Genomic DNA, 14,660 nt, shown 5'->3' on the forward strand with positions numbered 1-14,660 from the left:
CACACCCCACAGAGCATCAACAACACAGCAGGAATGTTTTCCTCAGCATCCAACCTCCCTCCGCCTTCCTTCACCTTTTACCCTTGCTTAGCTAGCTCCAATAACATTACTGCCAACAAAACTGCTGCAATACAATGTCCCTTCCTTACCCCATATGTCACTGTTTGTTGTATACTGTAGCATTAGTTTAGGCTGAGCACATATGGTTGATTGTCACGTTCCTGTTTAGAATTTTAGCATCATAGTGTGAGAAGACAGACACCGACAGTAACAGTTTGACTGCATGCAGGAGTCTAAAATTAGTATTTTTAGATACAATGGGAAGGTAGAGAAACTTTTGTCTTCCAGTTCACATGTCTTCAGCAACCCTTTCATAATGCATTTCATAATGCATGAAGCATTGTGTTTGTTTATTCAATATTAATTGAATAAAGTTGGGTTCATGCGTGGTAGACTTTGGGAATACATTGAGGCTGTCTGAAATGACACCCTATTCCCTTTATACCATGAGCATCTGGCCAGCAGTAGTACACTACATACTACAGAGATTAGGTTGCCATCTTGGACACTGCCTGAGCATTTTGTGGCCCTGTGTCCTCTCCAGGTCCAAGAAGTTAATGACCTTTGTGGAGAGCTGTCTGGTGAAGAACTACCTCCATCGTCCCGCTACAGAAACCCTCCTAAGGCACTCGTTCATCAAAGACCTGCCCAACGAACGACAGGTCCGCATCATGCTAAAAGACCACCTGGACAGAACCAGGAAAAAGAGAGATAAAGGTGAGGCCATGTTGTCATTACAGGATAGCAGAGATCACCTAGTGTCACTCAACAGTTGCTGAGACTGGCATGCAAGCTTTAGTGCTGTATGATACTTTGCACTGCCAACAACCATGGGGCGCCTTTTTGGCCTTGTTATTGTTAGTCACACTGGCAGCAACAGTTAAAGTGGCAGAAAAAAGCCATTTTGATCCTCAATCTTTTCCTAGTGTTTAATTTCTCTAAGCCTAGTGAGAGGCTACTGTATTACTGTCATCAGCTTGACAGATTCTATTATCCATTGGTAATGTGGTGGCTATTGGGTTTAGAGGCAGAAGCAGGACTGCTTCTTGTCAGCCTCTCATAGTGAGACTGCACACTCGTGTCATGTGAGAGGAATGAGCCTCAGAGGAGGCAGTGTTTAATCATCTCCCAGACTGCACCACACCATCAGCGGCCTCCCGCCCTCCGTCTTCCTCCTCACGCCACATAATGACATCGTCTCCCTGAGCCCACAGAAACTCTAGGCTTCGACCTCAAAAGCAAAATGGCGGCTTCCTAGGCCTCGTGCCGTTTGTTCTTTGGTTGGCATTCTGCTTAACTGTTCAGACAGAAAGTGAAATGACCTTTTAGAGCAGAGCCAAACCTTTAGTGAGAGCGAATGAGACGCTGATAGCGGCAGCTCCAAACACAGCAGAAACACTCAGTCGTTACCCTGTTTTCATAACCTACTAGAGTTTGACTGGGAATTAGAAACAGATGCCCATTTTCTTTGGCCAGCCCACTCTTTCCTCTCCTTCCTCTCTCGCTCTCTCTCTCTCATTATCTATATCTCTCGGTTCCCGTCTCTCCCTTCCTCTCTTTTTCTTTCTTTCTCTCTCTCCCTCTCTCTCTCTCTCTCTTTCTCTCGCTTTCTGTCATAATCTCTCTCTTTCTTATTCTTTCTCAGTGTAATTCACAAACACTCGTGAGGGTTCAGAAGGAAGAATGAGCGTAATTTTAACATGCTGAACTATTTACTCATTTTGACAAGCGTTTTGGAATTGAATCCAGCTGAAGAAAAGGAAGTGAGACTGTTCATGACTAGTTTTAGTTCCATGTGGGTAAACTGCAGGAGACACCTGGAGAGGAGACATTGGGTTGTTTTACTGTAATTGATGTTTTCCCTGCTTAGATGGTGAGAGAGGAGGAACTAGCTGACTGTGGGAAAGTTACAGTATGTGTGAGCCTGTTGTACTGTACAGAATAACCACCTCGTTGTTTATCCTAGTCTATACAGTGCTTTCGGAAAGTTGTGTGCCGCTCTATGTGACTCCCAACCATGGCTGGATTTGATACAGCCTGGATTCTGTATTGACGCCTCTTGCACTGACATGCAGTGCCTTAGACCGCTGTGCCACTCTTCTTGGGTATGACTGTATTTGGGGAGATTCTCCCATTTTTCTCTGCAGATCCTCTCAAGCTCTGTCAAGTTGAATGGGGAGCGTTGCTGCACAGCTATTTTCAGGTGTCTCCAGAGGTGTTCGATCTGAGCTCTGGCTGAACCACTCAAGGACATTCAGAGACTTGTCCCGAAGCCACTGCTGTGTTGTCTTGGCTGACTGATTAGGGTTGTTGTCCTGTTGGAAGGTGAACCTTCGCCCCAGTCTGAGGTCCTGAGCACGCTGGATCAGGTTTTCATCAAGGATCTCTCTGTACATTTCTCCGTTAATCTTTGCCTCGATCCTGACAAGTCTCCCAGTCCCTGCTGCTGAAAAACATTCCCACAGCATGATGCTGCCACCACCATGCTTCACCGTAGGGATGGTGCCAGGTTTCCTCCAGATGTGACGCTTGGCATTCAGGCCAAAGAGTTCAATCTTGGTTTCATCAGACCAGAGAATATTTGTTCTCATGGTCTGAGAGTCTTTAGGTGTCTTTTGGTGCCTTTTGCTAGTGGCTATCATTTGCCTTTTCGGAGTGGCTTCCATCTGGCCACTCTACCATAAAGGCCTGATTGGTGGAGTGATGCAGAGATGGTTTTCTTTCTGGAAGATTCTCCCATATCCACAGAGGAACTCTAGAGCTCTGTCAGAGGGACCATCAGGTTCTTGGCCACCTCCCTGACCAAGGCCCTTCTCCCCCGATTGCTCAAGGAAGAGTTTTGGTGGTTCAAAACTACTTCCATTTAAGAATGATGGAGCTACTGTGTTATTGTGGACCTTCAATGCTGCAGACATTTTTTGGTACCCTTCCTCAGAGCTGTGCCTCAACACAATCCTGTCTCGGAGCTATACGGACAATTCCTTCGACCTCATGGCTTGGTTTTTGCTCTGACATGCACTGTCAACGGTGGGACCTTAAATAGACAGGTGTGTGCCTTTCCAAATCATGTCCAATCAATTGAATTTACCACAGGTGGACTCCAATCAAGTTGTAGAAACATCTCAAGGATGATCAATGGAAACAGGATGCACCTGAGCTCAATTTCGAGTCTCCTAGCAAAGGGTCTGAATAACTTATGTAAATAAGTTTGTTTTTTTTGAATAAATTTCCTACATTTCTAAAAACCTGTTTTCAGTTTGTCATTGTAGGGTATTGTGTGTAGAATGCTGAGGATTTTTATTAATTTACTACATTTTAAAATAAGGCTGTAACGTAACAAATGGGGGAAAAGTCAAAGGGTCTGAATTCTTTCTGTAGGCACTGTGTAGTCATGTGCATAATGTACTGTATCATTGAGATTGCATGCATCCCTCATGTCTAAAATATACTCTGGTCACATGTTGTCCACAGAGAGTCCAGAGTATGAATACAGCGGCAGTGAGGATGAGGAGGAGGAGATTAACGAAGAGGAAGGTGAACCCAGGTATGATGACACAGCGTTAACACTGTAAAGAAGGTCAAACACTACCTCTGGTGTCACGCCTGGTTCCATCGAACAGCCAGATGACCCCCTCTGTGAAGCTAGAGTCCAAGCTCTACTGGGTCCATTGAATAGCCAGCTGACCCCCGCTGTGAAGCTAGAGTCCAAGCTCTACTGGGTCCATGGAACAGCCAGCTGATCCCCTCTGTGAAGCTAGTCCAAGCTCTACTGGGTCCATCAAACAACCAGCTGACCCCTCTGTGAAGCTAGAGTCCAAGCTCTACTGGGTCCATCAAACAGCCAGCTGCCCCCTCTGTGAAGCTAGAGTCCAAGCTCTACTGGGTCCGTCAAACAGCCAGATTACCCCCTCTGTGAAGCTAGAGTCCAAGCTCTACTGGGTCCATCAAACAGCCAGCTGCCCCCTCTGTGAAGCAAGAGTCCAAGCTCTACTGGGTCCATCAAACAGCCAGATGACCCCCTCTGTGAAGCTAGAGTCCAAGCTCTACTGGGTCCGTCAAACAGCCAGATTACCCCCTCTGTGAAGCTAGAGTCCAAGTTCTACTGGGTCCATCAAACAGCCAGCTGCCCCCTCTGTGAAGCAAGAGTCCAAGCTCTACTGGGTCCATCAAACAGCCAGATGACCCCCTCTGTGAAGTCCAAGCTCTACCGTTTATGTAATGCAGGCCTGAGAACTGTCATAGAGGATATTCGTCTGAGAGTGCACAATGTGTGAACGCATGGGCTTGTCAATGAAGACACCAGATGCTCTGCTTCTTTTCGCTTAGCTGGACAGGGCGCCATATGGCAGTGACTATAAAAATATATATTTTCTGCTGTGGACTGTAGAGTATGTGTCCCTGTGTATCCCAGTCCGTATATACCCACAAGTGCGTGTGTGTGTGTGCGTGCGTGTGTGTGTGTGTGTGTGTTTGTGTGTGTGTGTGTGTGTGTGTGTGTGTGTGTGTGTGTGTGTGTGTGTGTGTGTGTGTGTGTGTGTGTGTGTGTGTGTGTGTGTGTGTGTGTGTGTGTGTAACTATACTCCTAGCCATAAATCCATGTGCCTCCTCACTCCTCCTGCCCATCACTCACTCTGTGCCCTGCTCTTCGGCTACCCTCTCTGTCCTATCACTCTAGCTCCATAGTGAACCTGTCGGGGGAGTCCTCTCTGAGAAGAGAGTTCCTGCGTCTGCAGCAGGAGAACAAGAACTGGTCAGAAGCCCAGCGACAGCAGCAGGTCCTGCAGCAGCAGCTCCGGGACCAGGAGAGTTACAAACAGCAGCTGCTGGCCGAGAGGCAGAAGAGGATCCACCAGCAGAAGGAGCAGCGCAGGAGGCTGGAGGACGTGAGAGACACTCTTTAGTTGAAACACTCCTCTCAGCAGCCGTCTCCAACAGAGCAGCAGAACCAAATGCCTGCTGCCCAGCCAGCAAATGAGCTTGGCTGGCTAGAGATTTGGCGGGCTTTCTCTCTATTTCTCTCTATCTTTCTCTCTCTCTCTCCTGTTGTTTGTTTGGCTCAATTGGGAAGGACTGATTAGTGTTGAACAAACCAAAGAATTGTCTTATAGAACAATATAGAGTATTTTATTGTTGTTTTCAAATACAGAGGGATTGCGTTCAGGAGTGATGCTCCTGTGTGGTTTGCGTTGCACAAAAGACAAATAACATATGTCGTATTAGGACTGAATGCACAGAAACTGTATGTTCTGTTCTGTTTGCTGTTGATGTATAGTGCCGTACAGATGGCTAGAAAGTTATGTAATTTGCCGTGTTGGACTGTGATGTCCCACTGACTATTTACAGAGAAAATATTCTGTTGTGTTGAATGAAGTTGAGGTAATACCATGTTCAGTGGCCTTGTGGTGTTGTTTTTGTGTTACAGCAACAGAGGAAGCAGCTGCAGGATTCTGGGTTCCAATGGCCAGAACTACAGGAGATGCTATGGAGGGAGGAGACTGAAGCTAATGACAGAGGTCTATTGGATGAAAGGAACAAGAGAAGTGACAAGAGACGGGTAGCTGTTCAATTTGACCCCCCTCAAAAGCACAATGCTCTAAGTAGTAGACCCCCTACCTGCTTAATTCTTATCTGCCCACATTGCTCCACGTGATAGGCAGAAGCCCAAAAAATATGTACTGATTAGATGGTCTTTTGTGCCCAATACCTGAGGAGGATTCTGAATATTTTGATTCCTGTATAATAACAGTGTATTAGTTTTTTCCCTGTAAGTAGTCTGCTACAAGCTGTAAGGTCCTGGAATTCAGACGGCATCGTCTTGCGCCAATATGATCTAGATTCTACAGTCTCGGTAGACATTTTAGGTCCATACATAATCTGTGTCTGAAGTCTGAACATTTTAACATGGTTGTGTCTCATAACACATTACATAACACTGTTCAGTGGGACAGGACCCACTTTGTTTAGTCGGTTACCTGCTCTGAAAGATTCCTTGTGACAAGGTCAATGCATTTTTAATCCAGGTGCAAGTTAACATTTTATACATGTTCCTCTACAAAAACTGCTTATATGCATTTGGTATGAAAGGTGTTGACATAGCACTTCCACCTGTCTCAGTTTTCAGCCCATTGGTGATTAAATCTACCAAGCTAGCATTTAAATCCACTGATGGTTGGAAACTCTATGGAAGATCACAGAAAGAAATTGCCTGTGGGACCATCCTGAAAGAAAATAATTAAATGACTCCCCTTTTTTCTGCTGTATGAACATTTCCCATGATTTGAAGTTGGAGCTAGGGTGAGCGCCATGGAGAGAAGTCCGTGACAATTACAGCATCCTATAGCCACGGTAGAGGGAACTGTCATGTCATTCTGAGGACTTTAATTAGTCTGTTTAATTCAAACACTCGGTTAATTAATCTCTCACAGTTCGCTGGCTCTGAATGAGCCACACCTGCCTGACTGCAGAACAGAACAGTAGATGATATGGCAATAGGTGTGGGTTTATTGCAGGCATCATTGAGGTGTTCAGAGGGATCATTGAGGTGTTCAGAGGGATCATTGAGGTGTTCAGAGGGATCATTGAGGTGTTCAGAGGGATCATTGAGGTGTTCAGGGGGATCATTGAGGTGTTCAGAGGGATCATTGAGGTGTTCAGAGGGATCATTGAGGTGTTCAGGGGGATCATTGAGGTGTTCAGAGGGATCATTGAGGTGTTCAGAGGGATCATTGAGGTGTTCAGGGGGATCATTGAGGTGTTCAGAGGGATCATTGAGGTGTTCAGAGGGATCATTGAGGTGTGAGGTGTTTTGGAGTCTGTTCACCGCACCATGAGCTGAGCAATAGCCCCTGAATCATGATCCATGTGTCTCAAATGGTACTCTTTTCCCTGTATTCCCTATTCCCCAAGGGTCTCTGGTCAAAAGTAGTGCATTATATAGGAAATAGGGTACCATTTGGGACTTAGACTATGTGTGTAAGTTGACGGGCTCCATGCATGTGTTTCTCTTGGTGAGTGCAATGCAGAAGGCAGTTCTAATGAGTTTAGGCAGAATCCTGGAAAGTGGCCCGGCTACTAATTTATTCCAGATGGTCGGTAGGGCTGATTGCCTGGCTGTGCTGCTCTCTCTCCTCCTGTCTGCCTGTCTGTGCTGTAGCTTACATGGGCTTCTGCCTTCTCATCGTCATGAATCCTCACGTGCATCTGGAGATGCAGTGTGTACCATTTAACATGATCTGGAGAAGGTTTTTAACCCATTCTGTGTTAACCCAGGGGGGAAGAACTCCTTGCACACTTTTGATTCTGTCACGCACTCTATCAAGGCCTTTGAGAGTCATGTGGACTGATTTCCATGGTTAAATATTTAAAAGAGGAGGGTTAAGAGCCTTATGCAAGCCAGCTAGACACTGAATATTTTAGTTTTTTTACCAGTATTCAGTCTTTGGATTTCCTAAGTCAGAAACCTCGACGTTATCAAATCTTTTTTTCTCTCTCGTTGATTGTTAGGTGGAGGATCGTGGCAGACAGCGGGTTGATGTCGGAGGAAGGCCTGCAGGTCCTGTAGCTGAACAGGTAATAATTGCTTTCTGATTTTTCTCACTCAACCTACATAGAACAGAATGCATCAAACCCTACCAGGAAATTACTTCAGTTTGTATTAAAGACATGGGTGGTTATTGAATGTAAATGTTTTGGCTTGGATGCTGTGCCTAAGGGAAATATTATTACTGGTTCTGCATGAAACAGAATGTGAGGACATCGGTGTGTCAGGAGTATTCAATGAGGGAGTGGAGAAAATCGAATGGTGAAAATTTCAATGTTTAGACTATCCTGGCTGATTTCAAGTTCAAGACCTTGTTGCTATCTCAGAGTATTTTATGGCTCCTGTTCCACAGCTCACAGTTAAATAATTCCTCTCATGAAATCCCACACTTAGCATTGGGAGGTAAAGGCCACATTCTCTAAAGATCTCTAAGGATGATAGATGCTAGGCTAACTGAAAGCACAGTCAACCCTGCGTACTCAAGGGCAACATAAAAGACTATGCACTGTAATGTACTGTAGAAGAGAACACATAAGAAAGGCTCTGTTTGACTTTTAATCTGTAAGGAGCCTTGTGCTGAAAGGTGTCATTTGCTTTAAAGGGCAAAGTTGCATCTAAAGGAATTGACAGGAGGAACCCTGTTTTTGGAACGTTGGATAAACTGTTTGTTGTATGGATGGAAGTGTAACTCCCTACCGTGATGCAAAGAAAAATATGGTTTGAAAATCAATGAAAGGGAATGTTTAGGCTCACAATGCAATGTAGGGACAATAAAACAATGCATTCAAGTTTGTTTGTCCCTTGAGTAAGGATTCCAGTCTCCTTTTGGCTTGAGAAGGCCACTGCTGTGCCTAACAGCCAGAAACCTAATAGATTATTTATGTATATCCTCATCGTGATCATTAGTCTTGATCCTTATGATAGAATTCCATGGTTTGTGTTTAGCCTTTAAATAGCGTGTGGTGCTTGGAGAAAAATGCTCTCATCATGTTTGTCAACACGGGTTAAAGAGAGTTTAAATGCCTAATTACATAAAGGGGCTTTTTGTTTTTCATTTAATCTGATTAAGCAACTAAAATGAAAAATGATGTTGAACTCATCATGAATCATAGATGAAAAACATCCAAGCTTATATGGGATTACAGATGTTGAATTGATTTAACTCAACTTCGCTTTCTCTCTCTTTAGTCTTCATGTCAGTGTGACCTCCTTGTAACCACTTCCAACGAGGAATATACACTGTTAAAAAATAAAGGTTGAAGTTGGAACCAAATAAGGTTCTTCAGAGCGATGCCATGGGGGAACCATTTTAGGTTATCTGAAGAACCTTAAATGGGATGGTTCTTTGAGGAACCATGAAAAAATCCATGTAGAAACCAAAAACAGGAATGTTTTGGCACTCCAGAACCAGAATTGGATAACCCTGCTGTAGAGTGTTGAGCGTTCTTTGCATACTTCCCAGGGTACCTGTCGAGTTAATTTTAGAGTTACCAGTACTACCCATGACTGTGTTTCCTAGTGACATGGTTGTAGCATCCATTCATTTTCAGTCCTGTGGCCTTCACAAAGTCAGATTTAAAATTACATTTTTTAAGACAATACAATACATATTTCATGAGGCCTTATTTTGAGAGTTTTACCCTTATACACTGGCCTGAAACTCATAGTTTACGCGCCACATCAGGCCTGCAAGTCACATTATGCTGGCTTGCAAAGTGATGTGTAATTCCTATTAGAATCCATCCAGAGTGGGGATATCCAACATTTGGAATTTGTATTCACCTTCAACTTGTGCTAAGAATGACTGTCAGGGTTAGGAGACTACCTAAAGCATCCAAACTGGTTCAACCATTTCAGTAACAGGTGCAACACTAGAAATGTTACACTGCAAAATCAACACTAGTCAACACTGGTCAAGTTGCTGTGTGCTATAAAAGGCACACATCAGCAGGTTTCCATACATTTCAATAACCTTTTAGAATCCTGAAGAAGCGTAGATGCCACGTTAAGAACCCCCCACTGAGCTCAAAGGTTCTTAACTTGGCAAGAGTTTTCCAAGGAACCTTAAGAGCTGAGGAGGGAAGTGTGTGTGTGTGTGTGTGTGTGTGTGTGTGTGTGTGTGTGTGTGTGTGTGTGTGTGTGTGTGTGTGTGTGTGTGTGTGTGTGTGTTGTGTGTGTGTGTGTGTGTGTGTGTGTGTGTGTGTGTGTGTGTGTGTGTGTGTGTGTGTGTGTGTGTGTGTGTGTGTGTGTGTGTGTGTGTGTGTGTGTGTGTGTGTGCTTCTAGCGGGTGTGTGTGTGTGCTTGCCTGTGTGCTTTAAATGTGTGCTGATCATAATGCCTGGGAGTGCCCCTCCTGAAATAATATCTCCTCCAGTTCTGAAGTCTGGAGAGACTTAAGCCTCTCTACGGTATTCGTTTCAATGAGATCCTGCAGGGTCAGCGTCTGCTAGCTGCAGTAGAGAATCATGCAGGGCCAGCGTCTGCTAGCTACAGTAGGGGATCCTGCAGGGCCAGCGTCTGCTAGCTGCAGTAGAGAATCCTGCAGGGCCAGCGTCTGCTAGCTACAGTAGAGGATCCTGCAGGGCCAGCGTCTGCTAGCTGCAGTAGAGAATCCTGCAGGGCCAGCGTCTGCTAGCTACAGTAGAGGATCCTGCAGGGTCAGGGTCTGCTAGCTACAGTAGAGGGTCCTGCAGGGTCAGGGTCTGCTAGCTGCAGTAGAGGATCCTGCAGGGTCAGGGCCTGCTAGCTACAGTACAGGATCCTGCAGGGTCAGGGTCTGCTAGCTACAGTAGAGGATCCTGCAGGGCCAGCGTCTGCTAGCTACAGTAGGGGATCCTGCAGGGCCAGCGTCTGCTAGCTACAGTAGGGGCTCCTGCAGGGTTAGGGTCTGCTAGCTACAGTAGAGGATCCTGCAGGGCCAGCGTCTGCTAGCTACAGTAGAGGATCCTGCAGGGTCAGGGCCTGCTAGCTACAGTACAGGATCCTGCAGGGCCAGCGTCTGCTAGCTACAGTAGAGGGACCGCAGGGCCAGGGTCTGCTAGCTACAGTAGAGGATCCTGCAGGGCCAGCGTCTGCTAGCTATAGTAGAGGGACCGCAGGGTCAGGGTCTGCTAGCTACAGTAGAGGATCCTGCAGGGCCAGGGTCTGCTAGTTACAGTAGAGTCTCCTGCAGGGTCTGCTAGCTACAGTAGAGTCTCCTGCAGTGCTAGGGTTTTCTAGCTACAGTAGAGGCTCCTGCAGGGCCTGCTAGATACAGTAGAGTTTCCTGAAGGGTATGCTAGTTACAGTACAGTCTCCCGAAGGGTCTGCTAGCTACAGTAGAGTCTCCCGAAGGGTCTGCTATTTACAGTAGAGGCTCCTGCAGGGCCAGGGTCTGCTAGCTACAGTAGAGGCTCCTGCAGGGCCTGGGTCTGCTAGCTACAGTAGAGGCTCCTGCAGGGCCAGGGTCTGATAGATACAGTAGAGTTTCCTGCAGGGCCAGGGTCTGCTAGCTACAGTAGAGTCTCCTGCAGGGCCAGGGTCTGCTAGCTACAGTAGAGCTTCCTGCAGGGCCAGGGCCTGCTAGATACAGTAGAGTTTCCTGCAGGGCCAGGGCCTGCTAGATACAGTAGAGTTTCCTGCAGGGCCATGGCCTGCTAGATACAGTAGAGTTTCCTGCAGGGCCAGGGTCTGCTAGCTACAGAGAGTCTCCCGAAGGGTCTGCTAGCTACAGTAGAGGCCCCCGGAGGGTCTGCTAGCTACAGTAGAGGCCCCCGGAGGGTCTGCTAGCTACAGTAGAGGCCCCCGGAGGGTCTGCTAGCTACAGTAGAGGCCCCTGGAGGGTCTGCTAGCTACAGTAGAGGCCCCCGGAGGGTCTGCTAGCTACAGTAGATGCTCCATTGAAAGCAGCCGTTTCCAGGCTGTAGCGTTGGACACATGGCTCTGTTATCTATCTGTTTGGGGGCAGTACTGCAGGCCTGGGATGAGGCTTCAGAACTTCAGTGTCCTGTGTTTGTCTCTGTCATTGTGTAGAGGAGGACCGAGCCTCCACCTCCACAGCCTCATCCTCAGCAGCAGCCCCAGCAGCAGCAGGGTAAAAAGTTCCACCGCACGCTGCCCAAAGACCAGACGCAGCTGCTTTCACTTCAGCACGACCACAGGCACAAAAAGAGGGAGCCCCACAAGGCTGCTAGCGCCACGCATAACACCCCCGCAAATAGCCAGCGCAAAGTGGTAAAGTCCCATGACCCTCCCCTTTGTCCCACTCCCCCTGCCTCCCTCAGCCGCCCCTCCCCGCTACCTCTTTCTGTCCCACTGCACTGTCTCTCTGTCTGTCCCACCACCCTTTCTATCTCTGTCTGTCCCACTGCCCTGTCTGTCTCTGTGTCTGTCCCACTGCCCTCGTCTGTTTCTTTGTCCCACTGCCCCTGTCTATCTCTCTGCCTGTCCCACCGCCCCTGTCTGTCTCTTTGTCTGTCCCATGGCCTCTTTGTCGGTCTCTTTGTTTGTCTCATTGCCTCTGTCTGTCTCTCTGTCTGTCCCACTGCCCTGTCTGTCTCTGTCTGTCCCACTGCCATGTCTGTTCCCTGTCTGCCCACCTTCCTGTCTGTCTCTATGTCTGTCCCACTACCCCGGTCTATCTCTATGTCTGTCTCACTGCACCTGTCTCTGTCTGTCCCACTGCCCTCGTCTGTCTCTTTGTCTGTCCCACTTCCCTGTCTGTCTCTCTGCCTGTCCCACGGCCCTGTCTGTCTCTTTGTCTGTCTCTTTGTTTGTCTAACTGCCTCTGTCTGTCTCTCTGTCTGTCCCACTGCCCTGTCTGTCTCTCTGTCTGACCCACTGCCATGTCTGTGTCTATGTCTGTCCCACTGCCCTGTCTGTCTCTCTGTTTGTCCCACTGCCCTGTCTGTCTCTCTGTCTGACCCACTGCCATGTCTGTCTCTGTCTGACCCACCTTCCTGTTTCTCTCTCTGTCTGTCCCACTAACCCTGTCTATCTCTATTTCTGTCCCACTGCCCCTGTCTCCCTGTCTGTCCCACTTCCGTATCTGACGTACTGCCCCTGTCTGTATCTATATCTGTCCCACTGCCCCTGTCTATCTCTATTTCTGTCCCACTGCCTCTGTCTATCTCTATTTCTGTCCCTCTGCCTCTGTCTGTCTGTCTGTGACTTTCCTGTCTGTTCCTCTGTCCAACTTTCCTGTCTGTCTCTCTGTCTGTCTCACTGCCCTCTGTTTCTATGTCTGTCCCACTGCCGTGTCTGTCTCTCTGTCTGTTGACTGTCCCAGTCTGTCTCTCTGTCTGTCCACCTGTCATGTCTGTGTCTATGTCTGTCCCACTGCCCTGTCTGTCCCACTATCCTGTCTGTCTCTCTGTCTATCTCACTGCCCTGTCTGTCTCTCTGTCTGTCCCACTGCCCTGTCTGTCTCTCTGTCTGTCCCACTGCCATGTCTGTGTCTATGTCTGTCCCACTGCCCTGTCTGTCTCTCTGTCTACACCCACTTCCCTGTCTGTCTCTCTGTCTGTCCAGCGTTGTGTTTGTTTTAGTGGTCATTCATGTCTGATATCCAAGTGTCTCCGTTTTGGGTTATTAGTGATATTTGATATTCCAGTATGCTGTAATACTGTCTGACTCCAGTGTTCAGGTGTCAGGTTCTGACTGCTCTTCCATGTTGCTCAGATGGAGATGGACAAGGTGAAGGTTTCTGACTGTTCTTCAATGTTGCTCAGATGGAGATGGACAGGGTGAAGGTTTCTGACTGCTCTATCATGTTTCTCAGATGGAGATGGACAGGGTGAAGGTTTCTGACTGCTCTATCATGTTTCTCAGATAGAGATGGACAGGGTGAAGGTTTCTGACTGCTCTTCCATGTTGCTCAGATGGAGATGGATAGGGTGAAGGTTTCTGACTGCTCTTCCGTGTTGCTCAGATGGAGATGGACAGGGTGAAGTTTTCTGGCTGCTCTATCATGTTTCTCAGATAGAGATGGACAGGGTGAAGGTTTCTGACAGCTCTTCCATGTTTCTCAGATGGAGATGGACAGGGTGAAGGTTTCTGACAGCTCTTCCATGTTGCTCAGATGGAGATGGACATGGTGAAGGTTTCTGACTGCTCTATCATGTTTCTCAGATAGAGATGGACAGGGTGAAGGTTTCTGACTGCTCTTCCATGTTGCTCAGATGGAGATGGACAGGGTGAAGGTTTCTGACTGCTCTTCCGTGTTGCTCAGATGGAGATGGACAGGGTGAAGGTTTCTGGCTGCTCTATCATGTTTCTCAGATAGAGATGGACAGGGTGAAGGTTTCTGACAGCTCTTCCATGTTGCTCAGATGGAGATGGACAGGGTGAAGGTTTCTGACTGCTCTTCCATGTTGCTCAGATGGAGATGGACAGGGTGAAGGTTTCTGACTGCTCTTCCATGTTGCTCAGATGGAGATGGACAGGGTGAAGGTTTCTGACAGTTCTTCCATGTTGCTCAGATGGAGATGGACAGGGTGAAGGTTTCTGACTGCTCTTCCATGTTGCTCAGATGGAGATGGACAGGGTGTAGGTTTCTGACAGCTCTTCCATGTTGCTCAGATGGAGATGGACAGGGTGAAGGTTTCTGACTGCTCTTCCATGTTGCTCAGATGGAGATGGACAGGGCTCAGATGGAGATGGACAGGGTTTTCTGACTGCTCTTCCATGTTGCTCAGATGGAGATGGACAGGGTGAAGGTTTCTGACTGCTCTTCCATGTTGCTCAGATGGAGATGGACAGGGTGAAGGTTTCTGACTGCTCTTCCATGTTGCTCAGATGGAGATGGACAGGGTGTAGGTTTCTGACAGCTCTTCCATGTTGCTCAGATAGAGATGGACAGGGTGAAGGTTTCTGACTGCTTTTCCATGTTGCTCAGATGGAGATGGACAGGGTGAAGGTTTCTGACTGCTCTTCCATGTTGCTCAGATGGAGATGGACAGGGTGTAGGTTTCTGACTGCTCTTCCATGTTGCTCAGATGGAGATGGACAGGGTGTAGGTTTCTGACAGCTCTTCCATGTTGCTCAGATAGAGATGGACAGGGTGAAGGTTTCTGACTGCTTT

The 14,660-nt window shown here is 47.5% G+C and overlaps 1 protein-coding gene across 7 annotated transcripts in view; it reads left to right on the forward strand.

Moving 5' to 3' along the window:
* LOC135545680 (mitogen-activated protein kinase kinase kinase kinase 4-like) overlaps positions 1–14,660 on the forward strand; it is a 136,752-nt gene that overhangs the window by 35,920 nt on the left and 86,172 nt on the right. For 5 of the 7 annotated variants that reach the window (XM_064973467.1, XM_064973465.1, XM_064973466.1 and 2 more), the window contains exons 10-15: positions 605–777; positions 3,532–3,604; positions 4,736–4,943; positions 5,483–5,614; positions 7,564–7,629; positions 11,612–11,812. In XM_064973467.1, the coding sequence (XP_064829539.1) occupies positions 605–777; positions 3,532–3,604; positions 4,736–4,943; positions 5,483–5,614; positions 7,564–7,629; positions 11,612–11,812 (853 nt within the window). Of the gene's footprint in view, positions 1–604; positions 778–3,531; positions 3,605–4,735; positions 4,944–5,482; positions 5,615–7,563; positions 7,630–11,611; positions 11,813–13,308; positions 13,411–14,660 lie in introns of those variants that run through there. The other 2 variants (XM_064973471.1, XM_064973469.1) reach the window with 2 other exon arrangements.

Source organism: Oncorhynchus masou, chromosome 9 (assembly GCF_036934945.1).
Source record: "Oncorhynchus masou masou isolate Uvic2021 chromosome 9, UVic_Omas_1.1, whole genome shotgun sequence".
NCBI lineage: Eukaryota > Metazoa > Chordata > Actinopteri > Salmoniformes > Salmonidae > Oncorhynchus > Oncorhynchus masou.